The sequence below is a fragment of the Botryllus schlosseri genome, chromosome 6 (genome assembly GCF_051294905.1).
Source record: "Botryllus schlosseri isolate E-star chromosome 6, Bs_hap1, whole genome shotgun sequence".
Taxonomy (NCBI): Eukaryota; Metazoa; Chordata; class Ascidiacea; order Stolidobranchia; family Styelidae; genus Botryllus; species Botryllus schlosseri.
This window is the reverse complement of record NC_137241.1, coordinates 23,674,247-23,701,416: the sequence shown is the minus strand read 5'-3', so window position 1 is coordinate 23,701,416 and position 27,170 is coordinate 23,674,247. Positions and strand designations below refer to the sequence as shown.

Sequence of the window (27,170 nt, the reverse complement as noted above, 5' to 3'; positions counted from 1 at the left end):
TGGTAGGCCGAGGCAGAAACGAGTGCGGTATACACTTACATGGGCATAGTCTCGTACTGATGTGCGTAGTACAGCTTAGGTATCAATGAAATTGCGTCGACAATAATGGAGTTGCATTTTTCAGTTTATTGAAAATGAGAACACAGGGTCGGTTCGGATGACGGATATGAATAGCCTTAACTATAGCGGATTGTGGGATATACGATTTGATCGGCTGTACGCTGTACAGGCAGAAACGCGTCATCATTATAATAATTGTTTCTTTAGAAAGCATTTTTTAGCACAGCTCATTGAAGAAAGCGTAATCTGCCATTGATTTGAAATCTGGCGTGAACACTTTTGTTTTACTGAACCATTGTATTGATTGTTCTGCTGCCATCGCAAATTAGGCGATAACTTAAATTTGAGAAAAGAAAAATGTCCACCTCAATAGCCGCCTTGCCGGCATACCGGACATCAAAAGCGGAAAGAACTGAGGCCAGAGCCAATCGCACCATCTTCGGCACAACTCTAGACAATTCGACCAAGGCACAGGAGGTGCTACGTGACGAGAAAGGTGAGCTAAATCATTTTTCTTTCTTATTGCGGCCCGTGCGGACTGCCGATAATATCGATATAAGTATTTATATAAATAAGTCCATCCATACAGGGCCGTAACAGCACTTCGTCAGCCCCCCCCCCCAAAAAAAAAAACGTTGGTCTTGGGCCCCCATCGGGTGATAAACCGGACTTCTGGGGGGCTTCGCCTTATACGTTGTTTACCGCTACTTATCATATCATATCGCTACTTATCATAATAATTAAATATCTTCGGGCTTATACCTGTTGGCAGGAACGAAACAGCACTTCGTCAGGCCCCGCAAAAAACTAGGGTCTTGGGCTCCCATAGGGTGATAACCCGACCCTCCCCCCATTACGTTGTGCGGTTTTACCGCGAAATTAGTTGTACTATTTAGTGAGCACGCCCCAAGCGCGAAAATTGTCAATATTCATAATAAAATCGGTCAATAAGATCGGGAATTGCATATATATTGCTATTAATTTCTTGTCCTCTATGCTCGCGTTATCAGATTTACCGGTAGAGCTGAGTGAGGTGTTTTGGAAACTACAGGGCACGTAAATCATAGGCTAATTAAACATCTTCAGGCGGACGGACCCGTTGATATGACTTCGTTACATGATGTTATTTCGTAACCTCTGCTATATCAAATAATATATAATAGCATAAATGTACTAAACTAAAAGACGCACACGATTTCAAATTGGTATTTCTTCACTGACATTTAATATTTTCCTGCGGGATGGTATTTCTCTTGTGGGGTTCAGATTGCTAAGACAGGAACATTCGGCGTCGGTCATTTAGGCGCCTAATTAAACCTATATACGTATCAGCATAAGCGCAGTTCTTTTCGGCCAAGGTTTTCTCGCTGCCAATCATTCTGGCACATTTCTTGGAGTCGCATGTTACATGGTCTAAGACTTCATATCTTGGTGCGTCGTGGCGCGGTAATGGCCAACGCCGATGCCCGATATGGCCATTTCTATAAATCTTGCGGAAGATACTTGACAACTTGATATCGCGAAAAATTTTTGAAAAAGATGCATAAATTTTCAAAAAATACTTTATAATTTATGCCAATTCACGAAATAATTTTGGGCCCCCTTCGAGCTCGCACCCCCCGCCCCCCAATTGGGGGGTTTGGGGTGCGGCAGTTACGGTCCTGCATCCATATATAACGCGGACTTGATAATTGTCTCCTTTTTCGGTGTAGCCGATGCCACTATTGCGGAATTTGCGCATGAAATCTGTCAATTTTTGTCATATTGTTTACTACACGCCATGAAACCAGGCGTCAACTTGAAAACAAATTGAAATAACCCGACCAATTGTATGACTTTCGGTGATCAAGTAAACATATGAGATTTGCTTGTGTCGTAGCCTACTTCGTAAAAGAAGTTATTTCCGGAGTAGGCCTACTTATATCGAAAATTGATTCATCATCAAGTAGTAGATGATGATGATACACCACGTGCTCACGCAACAAAATTATACGCTGTGTGTGGGAATCAATTTGAACTTTTATTTACACTTGATATATCTAAAGGGATCAAGTAATAACTGTCATGTATGCTTTATAATGACGCTACTCTGAGAGCTGAGGGATTCAAATATTATTGTATCAAAGTTTAGTGGCGCCAGATGATATGGAATCTTTGCTATTGCTATATGCGCTTGACGAATATAGGCTGCTACTCAAGTATGCCACGTGTAATGGATGGATATTGAACAATGATCGAGGTACAGCCTGCAAAGTGGATATGTGATGCAATATTGTTGTATGACACTACCAAGTAAACCATGGGGTTTCCTTCTCAGAACTATAACTTTGAGGTCTAATACTCAATAATTTTTGATTATTTACAAAATATTACGATTCCCTTCGAGCTCGCCCCCACAAACTTGGCAGTCTGTGGTGCGGAAGTTGCGAGCTTACGACCCCGGTTGTGACATAGCTAGATAACGTCACGACTAGGGGTGGGCACAATGATTCGAGTACTCGAATCTGAGTCGAGTATTAATTTTAAGGATTCGAGTCGAGTAGTAAAAGACGATTTTTCGAGTACTGAAATTATACGCTTCTCGCCACTGAAAGTTAATTTATCAACGAGAATTTATAGTTTCGATAATCACTGTTGAAGCCTTGAAACATTGATTGGCGTTATCGTAGCATACGAAACATATATATTACAAAGCTACGAAGGTTACTGGACGTAGCACATTTCCGAAGTCATGATCCCACAACATTGTCACCAAGTGGAATGGAATCGGTATGGTCGAAAAAATACCAAAGTAGGCATATCATTTATGAGATGGGTAACAGGCATTATATTCTTTGTGGTGGCATGAACGGTACATATTGAAATTTGACGTATTGCATTCGGTCATATGCATATGGCATCATAATTAGTGATAATCGACTCGACACATATTGCGTGATTCAGAACGAGAGTGAAGCTAAGAATAAAGAGTCAGGCAGTATTGTTGCGTCACAATTCAAAACTCGATCACAATGCAAAATTCGGAGCTGGTTTATGGGGGTTCCAGGACCGTGAGCAGAATAAAATTTATATTTTGGTAATCAGTACAGCAGCAGCTTTCCATTGATACCCGTTTTATCGAATTTAGCACTCGGCAAGTCGGTCAAAAATGGCCACCAAGTTGCCTTTGACCAAATGGAAAGTGTGACGTAGACCAATTTCACTGAGCCGTGAGATTTGCTTGTGTCCACACCATATAGGACACTACGATATGACAGTGGTCGGAAGCCCTTTTCGTCGAAGGAGCCACATTTACCCTATATTTTCAATTGTCAATCCACTGTGTCGTCACAATTGAAGATTCGTGACGTCATCTCTAGAATAAAAAATCATATTTTAAACATGTTTGTTTTAAATTGATTATTTTACAAACTCAACCCTAGTCACGACGAACAAGTCAAATATGGATGCGATAAAGACGCCTTTCTCCCACTTGCTAAATTGACTGTTTTGTATAGCCTACCCTTGTCATCCACGCGAACAACGAGTGCATTACAATCATATATGGTGGCAACTTGGCAATGATATTTTAGTGTTAAGAGAGAGATGTAGTTTCAACATGCGGAAACTAGAAATTGCCAAGTTTATGTATCAGTTCCACTGCGGTCACTTCCCCGAAGGTTTCAATGACTTCTTTTTTATACCCCGGTATCAAAAGTGCATCATTTGCAGTGATTTCGTCAGCGGACCAGCTCCACAAAAGCTCCAAAAAGTGGCGTACTCCTACACCAAAAAAGCAAGCTTTATTGGACGCAGCGTGGGGTATCAAGGACTATTCGCAAGCTGAGATTGGGGAAGAGCAAATTCGCAGTTATAGTAAAATCAGTTTCAGTGACACCGTCACGAGTAGTGACCAATTTGCACACCACTCTATATCAACTGTACACGAGGAAGAGCAAGATTCCAAGGCTTCGTCCTCTCTGCTTGTGGCGTATAAGGATCGTTTCGGAGTATACAACGTAGGGAAATCAAAGCTCAGTGCTGGAAAGAGATCCTCTAACAGTAAAAACTCTGCTCGCCCACTTGGCAAGCCGCGCAGTAACCCACGAAAAAGACGACTGCCACTGTCAAGTATGTCTGACGTGACAAATTCGGCTCGCTCGAAGCAATCTAATACGCCGCAAATCAAAACGCTGCAAGTTCCCAAATTTCCTTTGCCACCGGGCAAAAGAAATTACTTGAGAACTGCCAGTCTGAAAATTACTGAGACGGGGGCAAAAGACCTTATAAATTCGCGCTCCGTAAATAAGGTCAGTATTGTGACGTATGCCTACTTACTGTAGAAATATTAACTAGGCTACACCACGTTAGCTAGTAAGATGCCGCCGCCCAAATGGGCAGAATCAATTGAAAGAGCATTTGTGGCTTACAACTGTTGGGGATTTCATCATCGATAAAGGGCGACATTAGAGTTTCGTACCTTTGGTCCGGGTCAGTTTACTGATTAGGTTTTTAAACGCGTGCGGGTGAACATCTGAACAATTGAACATTCTGAACAACTGTCGGTTACGAATTTACTCGCACCACATAAATTTCTGCAATGGCCGATTGGCCGTAATAGCAAAAATGGCTCAATTCCCGTACCAGTATTTTAATCAATGTTTCCTCGATCAGGTTGGCCTTGGTGGGACGACGCAATTCAATCACGAATCTTTCAAGAAGCGTGAGGCTCCCAACCAATACGTAGACCACGGAAATGTATTTTCTCTTGGTCAGAAAGGCCATTCCTTGACTACTAACAGAGAAGTAACCGGACCCGGAGGCTTCTACAAACTGTCCACAACGGATAGTAATAACTCAAAAAGTGTGAAAGATGATGGCGATAGCATGTACTTCTACAGTATGCCCTACGAACCATCCATTAGTAGTTCGCGACGAACCCATGATGCATCTGCGATACGAAATCAAGCTAAGGCGGTAAGTAGGCTAGGCTAACAGACGCGCCTATGTAAATAAATAGTGAAAATGGCTATTAAAGGCGTTTTTTCTGTTAAGAAAATGCCCGATAAAAAGAGTTCAGGACCTGTTGCCGATTTCGAGGAAGTAGTGCCACTTAATATATTGCACAAGTACGGAGCCAACGAAGTTAGAAAATTATTATCCGGAAAAGAATCGGAAGTAAGTTTGCTATAACCGTCATAACCTAATGACGGAATTGGCCAGCAAAGTACTATTTCTTCTTCACCCGATTTGCAACTACATCGTTGGTACTTGGTAAGCGTAGGCTACATGGTGCATCATCATAACCAGGACCGTAACTGCTGCACCCAAAACCCCCCATTGGGAGGGAGCGAACTCGAAGGGAGCCCAAAATTATTTCGTGAATTAGCATAAACTATAGGGTATTTTTGAAATTTATGCAACTTTTTCAAAAAATTTTGGCACTCCGCGCGATTTCAAGTTGCCAAATGTCTTTATTTGGAGGTACTCTTTCCCCAAGAAAAAATACGCAAAATTTATAGAAATGGGCAGACCGGCGTTGGCCATTACCGTGCCACGATGCACCAAGAAATATAAAGTTTTAGGCCATGTAACATGAGACTCCAAAGAAGTGTGCCAGAACGATCGGCAGTGAGAAAACCTTGGCCGAAAAGGACTGCCCTTATGCTGACCGAAAACTTCGTTATATATACGAAATACATAGCTAGGTTAAATTGTCCATAGGCGCCTAAATGACTGGCGCCGAATGTTCCTGTCTTGGCAATCTGAACCCCACAAGACATATATACAATCCCACATGGAAAAATTATATGCCAGTGAAGAAATACCTATTTGAAATCGTGTGATCTTTTAGTTTAGTACAGGGGTTCTCAAAGGGTGGGCCACAGAGCATTTGAGGTGGGCCACAAAGCTATTTGGAAAATTTTAGAATTAACATAAGTTTAGTTATATTTGTTATGGTAAACGCTTGAAATATATTCATAAAATTTTCATCCGACTTTGATGAGACGTAGTGGCACGTATGGAGTCAGCATGTACAAGTCGAAAACAGGAGGGACAAACGGCGGCTTTTGCCACTGATGGCTATGACAACCTACGACCAACAGCAACTAAAGTAATTTCGAGTACATGATAACTGGAAGGTAATGAATAAGCAACCAACCAAGTATTCCGGTCGGGTGATATGTCGTATGCCGTTGAAAGGGGGTGCAATAAACTCGGAATGAAGTGTAATTGATGTAGAGATTTCTGTACTTCGGCAGGTCGTGGTGGTGAAGGCATACTGCACCACCGCAACGAATCGTAATGGATTGAGGATTTAGCGGAGCGCATTAATCTTTGGAGTCGGTTTAAAATGCCCGGCCTGGAAATCATTGAACATAATGTAAGAGTCACATGAATTGATTGTATCATTGGATTGAATATTCTGACATCGCAACTTTAGTTGGTTTGGTACAAGACATACATTGTACAGCATGCATATTAAAAAACTCTTTCTCCACTTCCCTGTAGTACTAGCGCCTCATTCATTAATGAATTGTTTGAAGCTGGTCCAGAATGATTATATTATTCCCCGCAATAGTGGAACTAAAACCGTAATCACACAGTGAATGCGGGGATTTGATCATTGTGTTTCGCGACGCGAATGGAGCAGCGGACAGTCATAATATATACTTTACACAGGAGTTTTAGCCTTGTTGGAGGATATTTATTCAACTCGAAAATTTTCGCCGCGCATCACGCGATTTCATGGCCCTAGAGGTCTAGATTTAAATATCATCAGTCAATTAAGATAAAAATACGAATATTTTAGATAGATAGGCATATCGGCGCCGTCGACTATACGATGCATTGAACAGGATTATTACTCTGAGATAAGAGGTGGGTACAGCACATTTTCAAAACGGAAAATGGGCCGCGGCCAAGAGAGGGCTGAGAACCCCTGGTTTAGTACGTTTGGGCGATTCTATATCTTGTGGTACAGCAGAAAGGAGTTCACGAAATAACATCATGTAACGAATTCATACCAACGGGTTCGCCGGCCTGAATATGTGTTAATTATTATTTATGGGCTCTACAGTTTCAACACGCCTCACTCAGCTCTACTGGTAAATCTGATTACGTGATCAGAGAGGAGAAGAAATTGATAGCGATATGTATGCAATTCCCGATCTTATAATGAATGACCGAAAATTTTAGCGCTTTAGTCGAGCAAACGGCTCCCAATGTAGATGATGGAAAGCAGCGTTAAATATCGTATGGCCTGAGGGGGGTCAAAGCAGGGTTGTAACAAAGTCACAAGTCAATCTCACTTTTATAGTTTTGAATCGAGTCATTTCATTTCACCACCGAGTCAAGTCCGAGTCCAAGTCAGCGAGAAGAGGGTCGAGTTCGAGTCATGGAATTATGACTCGAGTCCGAGTCATTGTGTTGACTGCTCAGTTTCTAGTTAAAGTCTTGGTAAACCCACTTTTTATAACTCTGTTTGGTGATATCGAATGGTTCGCATTTATAATATAACAATTTCCCTCACTTTTAGCAGTATCTGGTCGGGTCGCATTTTCAAGTACCAGTACCAATGGACGAAATCCCAATAGTGTGTTGGCTGCGGAACTACAATGAAATGTCGGTCTTGGCCGACTGAGTCTCGAGTCAATGACATGGTTCGAGTCATGCGCAATGACTCGAGTCCAAGTCGAGTCAATACACAGATTAACTCAAGTCGCGTCGAGTCATTTCCGTGTTTAGAAAAAATGACTCGAGTCAAGTCGAGTCATCAGAAAGTCGTGATTCGAGTCGAGTCATGATTCGAGTCATTACAACCCTGGGTCAAAGCCCCCCCAGAAGTTCGGTTTCTCATCATATGGGGGGCCCAGCAATACCAACGTTTTTTTTGGTGGGGGGGGGCTGACGAAGTGCTGTTACGACCCTGATCATAACGGTGATCGAATGGTTTCGACTAGAGCAGGGCTGGCCAACCTTTTCAGCCAACGGGCCACATTCGATCGACGAACGATTGCGCGGGCCAGTAGCCGCGCTCTGCGCGAAAATTTTTTAAGTTCATAGGTCAATAATATTGTCATTTGACTATATTGCGGGCCTGATGTATATCGCTTGGCTAATTTTGCGATGACTGGGCTATTCGGCGCTTGGACAATTCAGTGTTGGGATCAAGTCACTACCTTCGAGTCACGAGTCATTTCGAGTCATTGCACATTTTGACTCGAGTCAAGTCAAGTCAATCGATTTTCAAAGGTGACTCGAGTCAAGTCAAGTCACTCGATTTTTGGAGGTGACTCGAGTCAAGTCGAGTCAAGTCAAGTCAAGTCACGAGTCAAGTCACATTTCAAGTCAAGTTGCCTTTTCGATGTATGTATGAGGCATGATTACGTCATTGCAATTTGCTAGCTGTCTGAAATACAGTTTGAGTGGTCATTGGTCATTGATTCCGAACCGATAAACGAATATAGAGTTAAATATACACGCAAGAAGGCGCTGTATCGCTCACATATACGTAGAACTGTTAAACTACGTAATTGCATAGCCTCAGTTTATAGTTACCAGCCAAAATAGAGAATAGGGAGACGAATTGATAAGATGCAATACGTTACCCATTTAAAAATAGATATGATACCATTCGAGCCTGCAACAATGGTTGAGGACTATATAAACTATATTCGACTTCAATTTCAATAAAACAGTCGGTTTGGTTAAGGTAAGATAAGAACAGAGAACAGAAATAGACATTTTGCTATTCTATTACTTTACCACCAGAGTTACGACAACGTAAGCTTCAAGCTTCGATCACTTCGTTTGCAGTCAATCTATTTGTGACAGAACAATCGAGGCTCGGTGAGATGCACGCTCATTGAATGATTGGTCGCTCTCACGGGTTACACAAGCGTTTCGCGAACAATCCGAACATATCCAAGATACAGTGATTTTTATCGACACCGATTACTTGATGACTTGAAATTGACTCGTGAATTTTGCTCCGAGTCACGAGTCAATCCACATTTCTGATACGCCGAGTCAAGTCAAGTCAAGTCATTTTGGCAAAGTGACTCGAGTCAAGTCAAGTCATGCGAAAAAGGTGACTCGAGTCTGACTCGAGTCAAGTCATGACTCGAGTCATCCCAACACTGTTGGACATACCTACATCGAAAGATGGGACCGACATGCGTCAATCATTTCGCGCCTAGGTTTCATAGTCGATGGTCTTACTGCGAGCGCAAACGCAATGTCGCATATGTTGAAACACACTTTGTCTCGTAATCGCGAATATAGTTAGACTCAATCTGATACATAAGGTGTTCTTGCATTTTCACTAAAGGGCAACAATATTAAAAACAAGAAATCGAGTGACAAAATGTTGCGCCAAGCTTGTAGAAAATTTTTACCTTCGATAAATCTACCGCAAATTATTCTGCTTTATTGTAATGTACGAAGATATATCAATATGTGAAAGGCTGATGGATCTGTCAATGCGTCGGAACTGATATTTTAGTCATCACATCTCAAGTGTTGCGGCCAGACTAATCAAATTTTTGGTTGGCCTTGCAAGTTCACAATCTGTGCAATCCATTTTTGATGATATCAGAAATTTCGGAAATGACCTCGCGGGCCACTGGTTGGCCGGCCCTGGACTAGAGCCATCAGCCGCTCTACATACAAGATATGCCATGAAACCTGCGAAGTTGTCAAAGCCGCGCGAGATATTTTGGCGGGAACATACCCAAGGGGCAAAAGGTCCCTTTGGCTTTACCCGCACAAATTTACGACTAGGACATTGTGACATATGCGGAGGTGGGGTTACCATATTTTGAGATCCGAAAAGCAGGACACTTGCAAAAATTCTGAAAGCTCCAGCACCGCAAAAGTGAACTGGTGATTTTGTTGAAAATTTTTCGACCGACATGACTGGGTTGAACAAAGAAAAAGGTACTCACTTCGGTTCACTTCCCGAATTACCCACGCCATCTCGCGTTTCACCTCAGAGGCGCATCATGCACCATACAATAGTTACAACTGCAATCTAAAACTATTCCTATTCTGAAAGTATCGTCTCCAAATTTCTGTATATTTGCAGGTCGAAGGAGCGCTTGAAAAAGCCAGCGAGTCAAGCCTGTCTCACTCAGGTAGACGCTTCCATTTACTCGTAGAAACAATCTGTTCTTCCATTTTCCCCTAGGCATGGTACCACCTAGGACAAACGTCCCAGAGCTCAACCATCCCATTAACCCGCCAGCTACGTACTATTCAAATTTCGGGCAAAGTTTGAAGTATGACAAATTCGAAGGTAAGATAACACAATCGGCACAAAACAATGCGATGTTCACAGACGTATGACGGCAATGGCGGATGTTGAATCCAAATGTTTCTTTTCCAGGCGGACTGCATTTGTATATAAACTAACAGTGATGTTGAACGGTTGCGGCATCAAACTTTCAGCTCCACTTTACCACCGAATTTTCCTTCATACTTTTTCAAATTGGGAGAAACCTCTTCATCAAGAAACTGTATAACCTATTAAACAATATTGTATCTTTTATAATTGCGATTTATATTCCAATACACTCATTTGCAGCTATGTTATGCACACGTAGTCAAAATATTTGACAGAGAAGAACATGGCAGTTACAATCTACTTTGGACGTAGGTTGAGAGCGTAATTTTTCAATTACGACCATCAGGAGTGTAGTATCTCTACGAGATCTCAGTAGCAATAGCATTTTATCATAGACAGAATGCCAGACTAAAATAATTTGCGGTGCAGGAAACTTGAGTAACATATTTAGTTTACACCAAGAGAGTACACCTAGAAGAGGTCCATGGAAGAAGACAGAAAATTGTCAGAAATGGAAAAATAGCCATAATTGATATGGATAGGACTACGACCTGCACATTTGATTATTTCAGCCCGCATAACCTCCAAAGATAAAATCCGCATTCATAGCAGATTCCACCTGCTATATCCCCACTATTGAATATTTGGAAAGTGCTTAATGCATTACATTGACGAAGTTGATCGTTCAAATAATGGATGTTACACGTTTGTAGTAAATGTGGGCCCGAACACTGTGTCTGTATTCACTTGATACATCTTGCAAATCAGCCCACCGTGTGCATACAACTACCCAATAAGATATGCAGTATGCACTGCAAAGACACAAAGAATTCACAGTGTGAGATGAATCGATCTCACCTGACAATCGGCGGTTCCAATGAAAGTCTTCGTGTCCAGGATCTCATTCAATTTCTCATGGATAGGTTGAAAGAAAGAATCGGCTTTTATTCTCTCGATCAGGTCATTACTCCGGCCCTCATGCTTCACAACCTTGCACGCTTCGTTTGAATGCAAACGAATTTTCTCGTGCACTTCCTTCAGAATTAATCAAAACACATGGGTGATATCGATAATAATTCATGCGCGCAAGCAACATCGTTTTTACCTGTCTGTCGCCTCCCGCTTGTACCATACGCATGATCATATTCTCGGTAGCCATGAATGGTAATTCTTCATCGATACGTCTTTGAATGATCTAAATACAAACAATCACATCATATTAGTAAATGGTCCCCAAAACTTTGGCATGGACGAATGAATGGGACATGACGAAGCACCAGCATATGTATTATATAGTTATTATTTTTCATACAAAACAACGTAGAAGTGGCAAAAAAATTTTATTAAAGGGTTGATAAGCTTGATTTCTGGCGATCATGATCATGGGATGCTGGTACTGCTCGAAAGTGTACCATCATTTTTCACATTCTGCAATCCATGCTGCATACAACATACACGAGAAGCTATAAGCTGCACAATTCGTTGTGCAACTTACCTTTGGATAAAGCACAGGTGCCTCGAAGATATTTTGAAGAATTGACATAATGATGTCGGCAGTAAGGAATGCTTCCGGAAGACAAATGCGCCTGTTATAAAGCAACAGATAAGGAAGGAAAGTCAAAATTGGCTTCGCATGCGCAACGGAGCGTTCAAATTGGATTGGAAACACATATCATACATGCATGTCGACTGCTGAGTAATGTTAGGTTATGTACTTCATTGCCCATATTGGATATAAATGATGTATTGCAAGTAGGTCTCTGGGCACAATGATTCGAGTACTTGAATCTGAATCGAGTATTAATTTCCATGATTCGAGTCGAGTAGCAAAAGACGATTTTTTCGAGTACTGAGAATATACGCTTCTCGCCAATGAAAGTTTATTTATCAACGAGAATTATAGTCTCGGTACTAATTTTGACTGTTGAAGCCTTGAAACCTTGATTGGCAGTATCGTAGTAAACGAAACATATGGTACAAAGCTACGAAGGTAACTAGACGTAGCATATTTCCGAAGTCACGATTATCCCACAACATTGTCACCAAGTGGAACGAAATCGGTGTGGATGAAAAAATACCAAAGTATCATTTACGAGATGGATAACAGGGATTATATTCTTTGTGGTGGCATAAACCGTGTATATTTGAACTTTAAAGTTTTATATTCGGTTATGACGTCATAATGAGTGATACTCGATTACTCGACTTGACTCGAAGCATATTACGTGATGCAGAATCGAATCACTCAGGTACTCGATTTTGCCTAGCCCTAATTGCAAGTATGCCTGGAATTGAAATACGGGCAGTGAAGGTGAGAAATTAATTATTCACTTACTGGTTCATGGACCGATTGCAAATTTGCAACGACTTCTACTCTCCAATTGTAATTAGTTCTATTCCATACCACAAAAATATTGTTACGATTACCATGCCATTTAATAAGCTGAAGAGTACCGAGACAGCAAAGTTTGACGACCAGAGGTGGTCAGTAACTCTAACTACTGTAGTTCTAGCTCTAGTACTTGCATAATTGCACTACTTCCACCTAACATTTTTCTATACAAAACTACTTACTTTTAAAAATAAGGATTTTGTGATGTAGAAAGTAGTTACGGGACGTGTTTACGTCGCATTTATGAGTGAGCTCTACTTTTGGAAGTAGCCCCTGTATCACGGTACATGAAACAGTTTCGGCATTTACACCAACTCGTAGTGATATTAGGGGACCGAGGGAGATAGAGTAGTGGTGACGATAAGCGCCCGCGGCCTGGGTTGGATTCCGCTTCAGAGGTTATTCTAGGCTAGGGTTGCCATACGTCCGGAATTTCCCGGACAGGTCCGGAATTTCACTGAAAAATCTGCGTCCGGGAGGAATTTCTAAAATATGCCTAAATGTCCGGAATTTTGAAGGGTTGAAGTAGGCTCAAAAGTTTTCCGTAAATCAACATAAACAATAATTTTTCCAAGCAGATTTATGATATTCGAAATTCTTCTTCGCGCTGCGTGCGAGGTAATGCAACGTATATTGATATTAGTATTGGCACCAGGCACCACATTCGCCAAAAAATGCAATCAAAATAAATATAAATTACCATCATTTACTAAAATAAGACGAATGGTAATCGCAATTATAAGCAAACGGTATAATACTAGAGTTGGTCAAGGCCGATTGGATGCTTAGTCACGGATAGTGGTTCCAAATCTTGGGGTCGTTTACCTTTATCTGGGGATCGCGATGATGTTGGACGTAATCACCGTCCTAGGCCGGGAGTAAGTTGGGGAAAGTTGAATTTTTTTAGTAATCAGCTTATCAAGTTTTTAGCTGGGCCACGGAACATTTTCAAGTTTGAAATGAGGTCGCGACTATTAAAGGTTGGAAATCACCGGATGTGCAGCCTGCTGGTGCATTTTATAGTGGCCTAATGGAAGAATCAATATTATTGAAGAATTCATTCATAAAATTTCACAGCCAAATGCATATAGTAATTGCGCAAGAAGTTACATCGATTAGTTAGATATCAGTGCTTTTTTGGGGGCGGAAGAAATGTTGTTTCGGACCTAATTAAAATAAAAACACACAATGAGATAGCCGCACCAACCTAACAGTATAGCAGGGCTGTCAAACACAATCCCGACAGGCCAAACACGGCCCGCCAGACGATTACATCCGGCCAGTGGAGAAATCTATTGCACACCATAGCAAGTAGCAATCACCGGAGCTCACATTACAGAGGGCCCAATTCATGACCTATGTTTCACTCCATTCCTGTATACAGTCGTTTGACAATGCTTTGCTAGTGTGACGTCATATTGTCACTTAATGTGTTATACCTCATTTTTAAATCCGCTAGTGAGCGTTAAAGAGTGTCCGGAATTTGCTACACAAAAATATGGCAACCCTATTCTAGGCTCCTCTTCCCAACGCCGATGTTCTTACGGCGATAAAATAAGCTCCAATGAAAGAGCGCACTTACAAGGAATGGAAAGAGCCACGGAAAAGAGACAAACAAGAAAGAATAACGACATCGGACACTAGGCTGAGGTGGATGCCAGTTCAAGAGACCGCAACTGCAGCCGACCGTTCGGCATCCTTCTATCTGTTCATTACATCGTATTGTGTCTTATCGAACAGTACATTGTGTGTGTCTTGTTCAGGTTAAAATTTAATCTGATCTGACGATTATCTTATTGTTGATTTTGTGTTAGTTAATAAGTGACTTCTTGACTTTATAAAACTATTTATTTGAGAATTTTTCACTTTTTACTTCTACTTCAAGTAATTTCGAGATGTCTCAGAAATTGCTACTTCTGCTTGTAATTGAGTAGTAACTTACTTCTTGAGTACCGACAATGACCACCCCTGCTGCCAGCTCGACATGACCAAATAGGAACGCAAAGCAATCAAGTTGCAAGCCGTCGCATTTTCAAAAGTCCCGCACCTGTTGGCACTGTCGTCGAGCGTTCTCTCAAACCATTGAACGGCCGCAGTTTGCAGCGGGTCGGACACCAGACACATCAGGTGCCGGGCCAACGAGCAGCATCTCTCGTTCTTCATGGGGTTACGCTTGTAGGCCATCGCGCTCGAACCGACTTGTTCCGCACCGTACGGTTCCTCCATCTCTTTCAATCCGGCCAAGATGCGAATGTCGGTGCAGATCTGGGAAGGTAATGATGAATAATAATTTGCCCGGTACAATCGCTGGTTCAACCCATGCATTTATCTACTTCCACTTGAAGCAGTTTGTCTTTGGAATTTCTGAGTGGCAACACTGACTACTTGGACCACCTCTGATACAAGGTGGATGGTGCAATGGTAAAAACCACTGTCATAGCCCATGTCCACTTAATGATCAGACTTGCACAATGACTATGTCTATTTCAACTCACCTTGTGCACTGACGATCCTAGACTGGCGAGTCTCGCCAGCAGGTCGACGTCGACTTTTCTCGGATAAGTCTGACCAGTTATGATATACGACCTGAAATCGTAAGCACAGATGTATCGCGAATGCCACATGTAGATGTAAGCCACATCGATATTACCTTTCGAAACCGCACATTTCCGTTACACGATTGTTTAGCCTTTTTACCTGTCGAGATATTTGGCAATGTTTATAATTGTCATGGTAATATGATACTGACAATTAATATCACTCATATCTGTGACATAGTTGAACAATATAATATCTACCTTCGTAAAGGGTCATTCCGTGTCTAATCACTGAACAAGACCCATTGGTATGAGGTTCTCAGATTTTCCTGAGATTTGGGTCACTGGTAGATCAGTTGATTCCTAGTATATTGAACTAATTTTATTAGAATTAGACGAGAGATTGTGAGGTAAGGATGTTTTGAATTATCGGCAATTTCACAGTCATTGAAACATGATGATCAGGCATTTTATATGGATTATCTTTCCTTTGTTTGATGTTTAGAATCATTATAATAGAGCATGAATGATGAATTATTTTATTTTGGAACTGATTTACCCGCCTACCTTCTGAATCATTCCATTCGGCCCTCAAGCCAAAACGGTTGCCCACAGCTCACCCCTGCCTTACTTGATAGTTACTGTGTTTTTATCGCATTTATTGCATTACACTGCCTCATTGATATGAGGTAGTAAACTACAGACACCAATTAAAAAATACCAATATCCTGTTCAGCATGAAATAATAAGATGAGCGACAACACAAGTGGAAACAATTATCATATGGTTGTTGGTATTCTAGCAATACCACCAAGTTTCTCCATAATAGTCCAGCTTGAAGAGATGCAACAAATTTCAATAACATTGCAGAGCCCGCAGACTTCATCATCTGGTTTTTGCTACATACAGAATATTGGTGTAGTTTACTTCTAAATGAAAAGGCATGTACGGTACTGCAGTACACAGAAATATGACTGGTTAGATTAAGGGGATGGCGCATGTGCAACAGTGATTTGTGAATTATTTTGCTAGAAAACTGCATTTTTTATTATTCAAATGCTCACGTAATTGAATAATGCACAATTGCACATTAATCATTTCTGCTATTTTCATCTTTAGGACCCCAAAGGCCTACTCACCTTAGCATGATCATTATTGAATAAGGCCAGGAAGCTAGCCTGGGTGCCGGTGGCCCCTTTGATGCCACGGAATTTGAGATCTTCCCTAGCCTTTTCCAAAAACTTCAAATCAGTCAACAGATCCTGAAGCCACAGGCAGCATCGCTTCCCAACAGTTGTCAATTGAGCCGGTCTGCGGAATTCACATAAATTTTCAATATATTCTGCACCATGCGAGGTGACAATACTCACTGAAAATGGGTAAAACCGAGAGTCGGCAGATCAGCGTACTTTCTCGCAAATTCTGCCATAAGTGCACAGCACCTGGCAATCTGAAGTTGACAACATTCGGAAAGAGCCCACTATTCAAATTAGGACCAAGAATGCAATACCTTAGGCAGAAGGATGTCGATGCCATCCCGTAACACAATCAAGTCCTGCAATGGAAAGTGCTCCTTTCACGGCAACAGTAGAGCTTAACTGAATATCATATGAATACTGAACCAAACCTTTGAGCATAGAATATACGTCACACAAAGAATGGGGGGTATAGTTTGACAGAAACATAGCTTATAAAACGATTAGCAAGCAAAAATAAAAAGCCAGTGTAAAAAAACTGAAGCCTAAGCAGAATTAAGGTATTGGTGGTATATCATTTAATATCCAAATATAAGTGACATGGGTTTGAGTAATTTCAATGCATAGATCCCCAGTGGAGGTATTCATTACCAGTAAATCTCTTAATCAAGGAATCAAGTCCCATAATACAAGTTGATCCAACATGAACTTGAATTTAACAACAACCAAGTAATAGAGAATATTTTCAAACTTTCTGCACCCAAGAGATTGTATTCTGTGTTTAACTACATAAACATTGGGTCGCTTATTGCTTTTTAACAAGAGACAATAATACCCATTGACTTGCCAATATCAACTATTATTGTGGGGAGAAAGGAGATGGACTCATAAAAATGCAAAGACCCCTGCATAAGAAATTGAGAATGCAAATATTAAAAGACAAAATAATTAACAACTGCAATATAATTTTTAGATGAAATACGCAGTTAATAGAAAGTAGGCCTACATATTAGAATTACTCACGGTATTGTCACCAACAAAGCAAGATGTAGCACCAAGATGGATTACAGGGGCCGACTTCGGACATTTCCGCCCAAAGGCTTTGATGTGAGACATGACATCGTGTCTCAGGGACTTTTCCACCTCTGCAGCATACTTGAAATCATCTTCATCTAGCTTGAGATGACTTGACATCTCTTCAATTTGTTCGTCGGTTATATCAAGCCCCAGCTCCTAAGAAGTTTAGAATATCGAATGCTACATGTTTACTAGTAATAATGAACAGTAGTCTGCTCAAGTCGAGCACTATTCTAATGACGTGAACCTTCAAAAACATTCGGACAGTTCAATGACATCACCTCAACTTCATGCACATGCTGAATTAACAGTTGAAGTTATTTCAAGAGATGAAATGTGTTGCAAATTATTCAATAATCACAATAGTAGACTATGGTAATTAACCTTTTCAGCCTTTGCAAGACAAAGCCATAGTCTCCTCCAAGTTGAGAACTTTTTATCATCACTGAAATTGTACGCCATTTCTTCAGATGCATATCTCGAGACAAGAGGTGACTGATACTTGTTTCTCACAGATGCCATTTTCAGAAATAATAATACGATATATCACGCTAAATAACTAATTCATAGGAAAAGATAACAAGCTCAAGATGGATCTTATACAGTTATGCCCGGAATCATTAAATTATTGTTCTCAGATAATTAATAAGATTCATTTGAAATACAGTACAGATGAAGACAGATATCTGATATCACCACTAGCGCTATATAACAGCCATTATAATTTGGGAGAAACATTTAGATCGCTAAATAAAACTGTATGTTTTCATTTGTCAACATGCCAATAGTGGAGGGGGTTTTTCCTCAAACAATGGAGACATAACACATTTTCATTCAAAATTATTGTTGTTAAAGTAAGTTCACAATTGATAGGAAGGTTTGCTAAGCATTGGAGCTTGGGTGTTGGTATATTTTCCCACTTATTAACTCCAGACAAGTCAACCTCTCAACAACAATTTTAACAAACAAGTGGGCCTATTATAAATCTGATTCAATTACTTTCCTCGCCTCTAAGCTGCTTTGCTTTCGCAATACAATTTTTGAAAAGGCGACAGTACAGATCAAGAGATGGCAGACTGTCGTCATTTCCGGGTACAGGATAAGTAATAAGCGACATATCAGTGTTTGTGTCTGCAATACCAATTGTTGGGATATTGACTTTTGCACAATCCACGATGCAAGGATGCTGTGTGCTAACATTGTCCAACAATGACAAAAACACACAGAGATCAGGTAATCTGGCAGCATTCTTTGGATCGTACTCTAAAAAAACTTCTTGTCGATATTTTCTAGTTAAGGCATATTCTCCACACTGCTTTGCCAAAAGCTCCACCTGATGCCCGTACATGTGCGAATGCATTACAAAGAGTACCAGTCCCCCACGATAAACCACGTGAGATAAAAAGTTCAGAGCTCTTATCAGGTGTCGATGGGTGCTGTTCAAATCTATTATATCAACACCATTTCTGCACCCGAAAAGATATGGTACCATCGAGTGATTTCTACAGCCTTCCATGTGTCCATAGTGAACTCGAGCGTTGAAAAGGTCCTCAATAGTCACAAGATTTTTCACTCCAAAATAGTCAGGTTCAGCCAGCACATCTACTTTGGTCTTTGTCCCAGTCACAGTCTGTGAGATCGGAATACTTGAAAAATTTTGTTTTAAACCATGAATAAGTTTAGACGATGTTCTGAGCACCTTATGGAACATCATTACAATTCAAAAACCTGAAGGAGAAACACACATTTCTGAGTGAAATATACAAAAACAAATACAAAGTTGTATTCTTGTTAGACAGTAGAAAGTACATTGTAGTCTACATGGTATGAAACTGAATGCCAGCAAACGGCACGGCAGAAGATGAAGAGGAAAAACATATGAAATCGAATGAAAGATGGTATCCCAAGTCTTGCATGAAAATTTCCAACTCTATTATGGTTCAACGAGAGAGTGGTCGAATTACTATTTTAGCTTGATGTAGGCTCAATGTAAATCTATACATCTAGCCCCATATCATCCCACATTTCATCAGCGATTTTGGAATTATATACAACAAATGCCAGCACATTTCACGATACTCAATGACCAGTTGCCACTGCACATGAATGGCAATTGACAATTGCCATCCACTATCCAAGCAGCAGCACTTAAATTTCAATCCTTGGCTATAGCGGATTCAATGCCAATTTTCTGTAGTTCTTCGATTATATCTCCACTTTGATGCATTTGCAACATTATATCGCAACCTCCCACAAACTCGCCATCAAAATATACTTGTGGAATAGTTGGCCAGTCCGAAAAGTCCTTTATGCCTTGCCTCAATTCATCATCCTCCAATACATTGTGTGCATCGTAATTTTCGACACCGTGCATCCTTAGGACTTGAACAACCGCATTGCTGAACCCGCACATTGGTTGATCTGGAATTCCCTTCATGAAAACCACCACCTTATTATTCTTGACCATTCTGTCAATCCTACTCGCAACAGATGCATTGTCCGAATATGAACGTATGTTATTTGTAACACTGAATGCGCTGTGATTTCGGTTTTTGAACTTTAGTTTTTCTTCTGAAGGCGAAGACCCCGCCGTTTGGCGAAAAACGTTGTGACATGAAGACGTGGTATGTGCTAAACGGCTAACCTGTCGCAAATACGACGCCGATGCAACGCACCTCAAAGATATCATCATCATTCGTTTGTTGTTATCTTGCAGTAATGTAGAAATCAAACGAATCGCTTAACGTCACTTCTTTATAAAGCACTACCCAAAACGAAACGACGCGAAAACAAACCGCGCAACATGCGAATCCCATGCACTCATTTGTTGTGAATCGATAAGGACCATTTGATATCCGAAGTAGTCCGGATTTGTGACGCCGGTTTTGGATAATATTATCATTGTCATCACAGCCCAGTGTCGCAGTATAGAGTATGACTGGAGTGACGACTCGATTGTTCTCCCATTGTTAGCAGAGATGGCCACAGTCCGGTTCAGGAGCCGGAGCAGGATTTTGATGAATTTTACTGTGGCCGGATCGGAGCCGGATTCTGAAACTGCCATATGAGCCGGATTTAAACAGGATCTGATATTCATAACAAATATTGGGTGATAAAGGTTCAAGATATCTTATATTCAATGAAAAAATCTGCTTCGATATTATTTCCGTAGTTAAATGCATTCATTGCTATGGATCAAGCCCAGGCTGGTTCCGACAATAAATGCTGATACCGCTCACCTCGTTGAAATGCGTAAGCAACATAAGTAAAGTTTCTGTAGTGACGATGACGAGATTACTGCTGGATGAGATGAGGACGAAGGCAGGCTGCAGCAAGCGAGCTGCAGAGGTGTTTGTTTTCGAATTCAGTTGTTCCTCAGATATTGATTCTTATCCTTCCTGTTCATCAGCCGTTAGGGTACTTGATATCAGTTGTCAGAATGACAGAAAAGCGACGTGTCGGTGTTGTTGCAGAGGTAACTGGTGGTTCTGATTTCTGATGATATTTGGAATGATAGTGTGGTGTGGTAATGTATGAATATATGCTAGCATGGTCAATTGGTCATGTTTATGATTTCGGAAACACACTAGAACTGAAGTGCCACCGGTACTCTCTGATTGATTGTGCACATCATCATGCTGATTATATATAATATTATATATATTTCCTATTCATTGCTGCTCTATCAAGTGATAATTTTGTTTGATACATGTCTGTTCTGTGACTATGCCACTTCTTGTGAAAATCAAGTTCCATTCTTCAGTGGTAATATAGGCCTAGTTGTCTTGGCCAAGTCACAATCCACAATATCTGATTTTGTTGTTGGCATCATGGCATGCCTGGGTTACTATGTTTACCCTCTCCGTAAAGCAACTAATATTGCTTTCTCTGTTCTCACAGTCTTTTTAACTCATTTCCCCTGCCTAGTTCCTACTACTCGCATCTATATTCAAGATATATACCGTACCTAACATTATTGATTCGAAATGTGATATAAATAAACCCTTGTAAGGCATTACTTGATACTAATTTGTTGATTATAATGTTCATATCTGTTTTGCAGGCTATCTTTAATGTGAAATAGCACTAAAGCAATAGCAGGATTTTTTCGGATCCTAATTTTGTTGCTCAACTGTCGGACTCCGAAATCCTATTTGACTGTCGGATCAGGACGGATACGGATTCCCAAAATTTGGAATCCGCCCATCTCTGATTGTTAGCCGGCAGAATGGTCACGGTCAGATGGATGCACCCAAAACAGGATAGCTCAGTGCTTGTTTCAATAGCGTTCAAGGCGATTCGTCGTGTATTTCTTGAAGTTGCGTCGGAATTAGTTAGACAGTTCAACATTTAGGTAGCGGTGGCGAGTCGTTATGACTGGTGAATAATACTGTGTAGCCTATGATACATATCTCACGAGATTGATGTGATATTGTGGCTTTGATCCTTTGCAGAGTTTGCTACGTATATGAATATAATGACAGAAGGTATGGGATATCTGGTTCGTGTGCATTGGCTATTGTGAGATGAATTCATGGAAAGAAAGACTGAAGAATACTACAAAGTGAACAAGTGGAAAGATCTTGAACTATACCGATATGCAATTCACAATATCGTTGATTGAAAATATGTCCTATATTAACTGCAGAAACTCGAGTATGAATATAACAAATAATATTGCAACTGTCTTGTAGTCTTATATAATGCCTGTCCGATAACCGCAGAAACTTGAGCATGAGTAGCAGGACCGTAACTGCCACACCTCAAACCCCCCCAATTGGGGGGGAGGGGGCGAGCTCGAAGAGGGCTCAAAATTATTTCGCGAATTAGCATAAATTATTGAGTATTTTTCAAAAAATTTTCGCTCTGCGTGCGATTTCGAGTTGCCAACTTTCTTAGTTATTTGGTAGCCTACTCTTCCCCAAGACAAAATACGCAAGATCTATCGAAATGGACATATCGGCGAGACATTTAAAGTTTTAGAACATGTAACATGCGACTCCAAGAAGTGTGCCAGAACGATCAGCAGCGAGAAAACCTGGGCCAAAATGGACTGCCCGCTTACGCTGACCGAAAACTTCGTTATATATGCAAAATGCATATAGGTTTAATTGTCCATAGGCGCCTAAATGACTGGCGCCGAATGTTCCTGTCTTGGCAATCTGAACCTCAGAAGACAAATACCATTCCGCAGGGTAAAATTGTATGCCCGTAAAGAAATACCAATTTGAAATTGTGTGCGTCGTTAATCTAGTACATTTGGGCGATTCTATATTTTTTGATATAACAGACAGGAGATCACAAAATGACATCATGAAACGAAGTCATACCAACGGGGCCGCCCGCCTGAATATCATTAATTATTATTTACGGGCCCTACAGTTTCCAAGCCACCTCATTCAGCTCTACCGGTAAATCTGACAACGTGAACAGAGAGAACAAGAAATTGATAGCAATATATATGCAATTCCCAATATTATTGACCGATTTTATCATGAATTATCGAATATTTTCGCGCCTCGCGCTGGCTCACTAAACTGTGGCCCTTATTTCGTGACAAAAGCGAACAACGTGATGGGGGGGGGGGCGGTTTATCACCCTATGGGAGCCCAAGACCCAAGTTTTATTGGGGGGCCTGGCCAAGTGCTGTTTCGTTCCTGCGAACGGAGATACGCCCGAAGATGTTCAATTATTATTGAGGGGTCCTACCATTTCAAACACACCTCACTCAGGTCCACCATTAAATCTGATTACGTGGGCAGAGAGAGGATAAAAATTGATAACAATATATATTCAATTCCCGATCATATTGACCGATTAAATCATGAATTTTGAAATTTTTCGCGCTTGGCGCGTGTGGACGACCAAATCTGCCCCACTAAACGGACGGTGAACACAGATGATGAGTAGCGGTAAACATCGTATAGCCAATGAGGGGTCTGGGGGGCGAAGCCCCCCAGAACTTCGGTTTATCACCCTATTGGGGGCCCATGACCAACGTTTTTTTGGGGGGCTGACGAAGTGCTGTTACGGCCCTGATGACTAGAACAAGAGCCTTGTGTAATGTTAATGTTCTGCTTGAGCTCGACTCACAATAGCCAGAGCTTACTCCTTGAAAGTGTGCAAAATCGCACTTGAAGGGAACTCGTTGTCATTGCCAAGAACACAGGAAGACGTCTGCCGGTCGACATTAGTAGTAAGCCAATGCACCACGTCAAGGTTTCGACCAACGCATTGGTTTCCTTTTTTAGGTAGGGAACCTCAATGTGGATAGGCAGCATTTGCCACAGAGAGAAAAAACTACCATACTAAAAGAGCATATTGTTCATTTCTTTTTTCAAGCCATCTCGCAAACTTTTGGAAAATTTGGAGGACTTTCTTTGCTTCTCATGCAATGCAAACTTTGCAAAATTGTGAGACAAGATGTTGTTCAAGTGTCTCATTGCCTTGTCCATGACATCCTCAACCTCATTTAGGTCTGAGCCAGATTGAAGTGACACAGTATGAATTAATTTGTTATAAAATGGATCACAGTGAATTGCGTCAAGTACCCTGAAAAAATTGATCTTTTTCAGGGGTTTTCCCATTTCTTTACTGTGGATAACATAAAAGCGGAGAACCATGCCATGAAACTGTTCAGACGGGCTCTTCAATCCACCGACTTTCTTCTGCATCACTTTAATGAGGTTTCCCGATGGCGCTGCAGATGTTAGGCATGTGGCAATTGCTTCGTTAGCTTGCTTAGAAATGGCTCCTAAAAGCACTCCACCAATATATTCAAGTATGTCTAAAAACATGTCAAAGTTTTTCCATGGAAAGGCAAAATATCAAAGGCTATTTACTTACCAGATTCCTTGCTGTTGACTCCTCCAATCTCTGTGATTGGATCCTGTTCTTTACCGCGCACGAGAGAATCAAACATCTTCAAAAGTAATGCTGAAGCTGGCAATTGCGGCAAACCAAGCAACTTGTTAGCTTGGTGACAGATATTTGAATAATGTTGATAAAATCCGTCAACACCAAGTTTGCAATATTCAGAATGGAGTTGTTTCACCAATGGAACAGCTTTGGTCACGTCTAGTTCCTCGAATGATGGGGCGCATTCAAAGTATGTTTTGCTATTTACACAAGCCCTCTTCAAAACAGCAATTACAGCATCCTCAGATATATCCCAAGTACTGGTGGGAACTTTATGATTTTTGTAATGTTTTTTCAGAGCTTTCACAGTCGGAAAGGATGCTTCGCATTCCTCACAAGTCACACCTTTCCAGTTATCGAGTCCTTCAAAACATTCTTCAATTTCCATTTCAGTTAGTCCCTCCCAGTCATCCCAAAGTGATGCAGCTGAATCAGTCATGATACCGATTTCTATCCGTGTCGAAATATGATCTAAATCTGGCGAAAAACATAACAGAGGCTACAAGGTATTATTCACTAGTCATAACGACTCTCCACCGCTGCCTAAATGTTGAACTGTCCAACTAATTCCGACGCAACTTCAAGAAATACACGAAGAATCGCCTTGAACGCCATTGAAACAAGCACTGAGCTATCCTGTTTTGGGTGCATCCATCTGACCGTGACCATTCTGCCGGCTAACAATGGGAGAACAATCGAGTCGTCACTCCAGTCATACTCGCAGTATCGAATGTGACTACTGACTAGTCACTAGTCACTTTCGATAGTCGCAGTGATAGCCCAATTTCGGGATTTTGGCTTCATTTTCATGTTGGTTGGCACCGAGAATTTCAGTTTGGCACGTTGGAACTATTTTGGCACTTTCGGCTTTATTCAGCTATCACAACGAAAATTTGCAGCACATTCGATTAGTATCAAATGATGTTTACTCGTGCACCTAAGGAAGTATTTGATGTTAGAATTAGATAAATATGGAATTACAGCATCCATATAGGGTGTCATACGTCCTATGAAAGTGTGAATCGTTATCTTGCATTACCGTTCATCGAAATATTAGATCACAGGTCATTTTATCTACTGTCAATGGCGAAACCCAGTTTATAATCCCGAATTACTAACTATCATTCATCAGTTAAGCTTCTAGGCATGCTCTCCCTTTCTTAGACAAATGAACCCATGCCAAGGCTAGATCGTTAAGGCATGCATATAATTTTTGATGCAACTAATAAGTGAGCTTATCCATTGGAAAGTTTGCCTCTTCGTGCCGCTTTTGTTGTTGAATTATTGTGGACATTTTTAGATTCAACTCAACTTAACAACCCTATGCAGAGCAAAATGACTCCACCTAGATATACGATCTTCTTTCTGTAGCCTAATTTAGGCTGAATTGGACTGTTGATGCTCATATACGGTCATTTCGAAGACTACAGAGGATTTGGCACTTTTTCCTTAGACTGAGAAAAATGCTTTTACAGTCAGTTTGGCAAAATTTTACGAAGAATTTGGCTCTCAGAGCCTTCCCGCAGTTGGCAACCCTGCTGTGCTGTAAAATTACTATGATATTATTATTTGAGCGGCGGCTCTTTAATTTTTGAGACCTCATCCCGATTTGGCGATGGTAAAAATGCTGCGTAACCTTATCGCCAATTCGAAAAAAAATCCATAGATCTATCTGGGTGTTTGCAACAACCTGTAGTCTATAAGGTTGTTTTGAGAACTCAAACTGACCTTTTTGGCACAGAGTTGTCAAAGCTTGGCATACCAGACTGTAGGCCTGGTTACATGTTCGACTCGACTTGGCGTTCAAGTCGTCTCCGGTGACGTCACGCCTCATCTCCGAGCTGACTCGTAAAAGGGCCCTGTTTACATGATCCTTCAGGAAGCTGTACCGCGGACGGCCGGGTGTCGATTTACCCTTACAAATTTATATTCTTAGTAAGTCTGGTGGGCAAAGGTACAACGACAATGTGTGTTTGGTCGTACTCTGAAACGTTTCTTATCCTCGAAATTAACGAGGATGATGAGATACTCATAATATCGATATTTGTAGAGGAAAATAATCTTGTTCATATCATGGTTGTAGAGGAAAATAACATGTATAAGTTATCAGCTATCTTTTTAGGCATCAACAAAGATGGGCCGTGGAGTAGGCGGGAGTAACGACTGTTTTGATATTTCAGGCATCACTTGTCGATGCGATTAATATAAGATCATTAACACTCAAGTGGCCCACTTGCAAACCTCATGTGGCCTCTAGTTGTTCGGCCGCTCCTCTGTAACAGACTACCCCATGTATGCCGGTGACTCAAGAGTCACGATACAGCAACTACTGCAGAGACTTTATTGAAGCATCTTGTCGGCATGATATACCAAATAGGAAGTTACCAATACCAAGAATGTCTATAAAAACTGTCATAAATAGCAATATAGATCACTACTACTGAACTGCTACCCACCAATTAAACTTTGAGAAGTGCCAATTTCAGCACCCTCACAACAAACATAGGCTACCAAATGAATACAAGCTGAAAACCAACAATATCAAAATGGCAAGCTGAAAATCGTGAACACCCGCACGACCGCATCATATCAGCAGAACACTATAACCCAGAATTAAAAACTAAGCAATAATCCCAACACCGCTGTGCTTCGATCATCACCAG

At 41.0% G+C, this 27,170-nt stretch overlaps 3 protein-coding genes across 5 annotated transcripts; 1 reads left to right on the top strand and 2 right to left on the bottom strand.

Moving 5' to 3' along the window:
* The first annotated feature begins 370 nt into the window (after positions 1-370).
* LOC145440419 (uncharacterized) lies at positions 371-10,635 on the top strand. 3 transcript variants are annotated; one of them, XM_080318028.1, is made up of 7 exons: positions 372-556; positions 3,772-4,349; positions 4,714-5,016; positions 5,095-5,217; positions 10,130-10,178; positions 10,248-10,339; positions 10,430-10,635. In XM_080318028.1, exons 1-6 carry the CDS (start codon positions 418-420, stop codon positions 10,319-10,321), a joined length of 1,266 nt encoding a protein of 421 aa, XP_080174154.1. In that variant the 5' UTR covers positions 372-417; the 3' UTR covers positions 10,322-10,339; positions 10,430-10,635. The 3 variants fall into 3 exon arrangements, with proteins under 3 accessions (XP_080174152.1, XP_080174154.1, XP_080174153.1); XM_080318027.1 differs by having other exon boundaries at positions 10,232-10,339; XM_080318026.1 differs by having other exon boundaries at positions 371-556; positions 10,232-10,635.
* Positions 10,175-18,115, bottom strand: LOC145440413 (adenylosuccinate lyase-like). The gene is made up of 12 exons (XM_080318018.1): positions 17,974-18,115; positions 17,536-17,745; positions 16,827-16,871; positions 16,687-16,766; positions 16,456-16,627; positions 15,430-15,476; positions 15,275-15,365; positions 14,827-15,044; positions 11,883-11,973; positions 11,493-11,582; positions 11,246-11,422; positions 10,175-10,566 (listed from the first exon to the last, which is right to left on the bottom strand). The coding sequence occupies exons 1-12, from the start codon at positions 18,109-18,111 to the stop codon at positions 10,480-10,482; spliced, it is 1,446 nt and encodes a 481-aa protein (XP_080174144.1). The 5' UTR covers positions 18,112-18,115; the 3' UTR covers positions 10,175-10,479.
* A 33-nt stretch (positions 18,116-18,148) lies between these two features.
* LOC145440435 (small ribosomal subunit protein uS2m-like) lies at positions 18,149-19,748 on the bottom strand. Its single transcript, XM_080318044.1, has one exon. It carries the CDS (start codon positions 19,301-19,303, stop codon positions 18,581-18,583), a length of 723 nt encoding a protein of 240 aa, XP_080174170.1. The 5' UTR covers positions 19,304-19,748; the 3' UTR covers positions 18,149-18,580.
* Between the last annotated feature and the right edge of the window lie 7,422 nt (positions 19,749-27,170).

Bases quoted from the DNA above. Each gene is read 5' to 3' on its own strand.
- LOC145440419 (XM_080318026.1), top strand. From the start codon at position 418: ATGTCCACCTCAATAGCCGCCTTGCCGGCATACCGGACATCAAAAGCG. The intron at 557-3,771 runs GTGAGCTAAATC...CATCATTTGCAG, and splicing joins GGTGCTACGTGACGAGAAAG to TGATTTCGTCAGCGGACCAG. The intron at 10,179-10,231 runs GTAGACGCTTCC...ATTTTCCCCTAG, and splicing joins GTCAAGCCTGTCTCACTCAG to GCATGGTACCACCTAGGACA.
- LOC145440413 (XM_080318018.1), bottom strand. From the start codon at position 18,111: ATGGCATCTGTGAGAAACAAGTATCAGTCACCTCTTGTCTCGAGATAT. The intron at 16,628-16,686 runs GTGAGTATTGTC...TGAATTCCGCAG, and splicing joins CTCGGTTTTACCCATTTTCA to ACCGGCTCAATTGACAACTG. The intron at 11,583-11,882 runs GTAAGTTGCACA...GTTTGTATTTAG, and splicing joins CACCTGTGCTTTATCCAAAG to ATCATTCAAAGACGTATCGA.
- LOC145440435 (XM_080318044.1), bottom strand. From the start codon at position 19,303: ATGATGTTCCATAAGGTGCTCAGAACATCGTCTAAACTTATTCATGGT.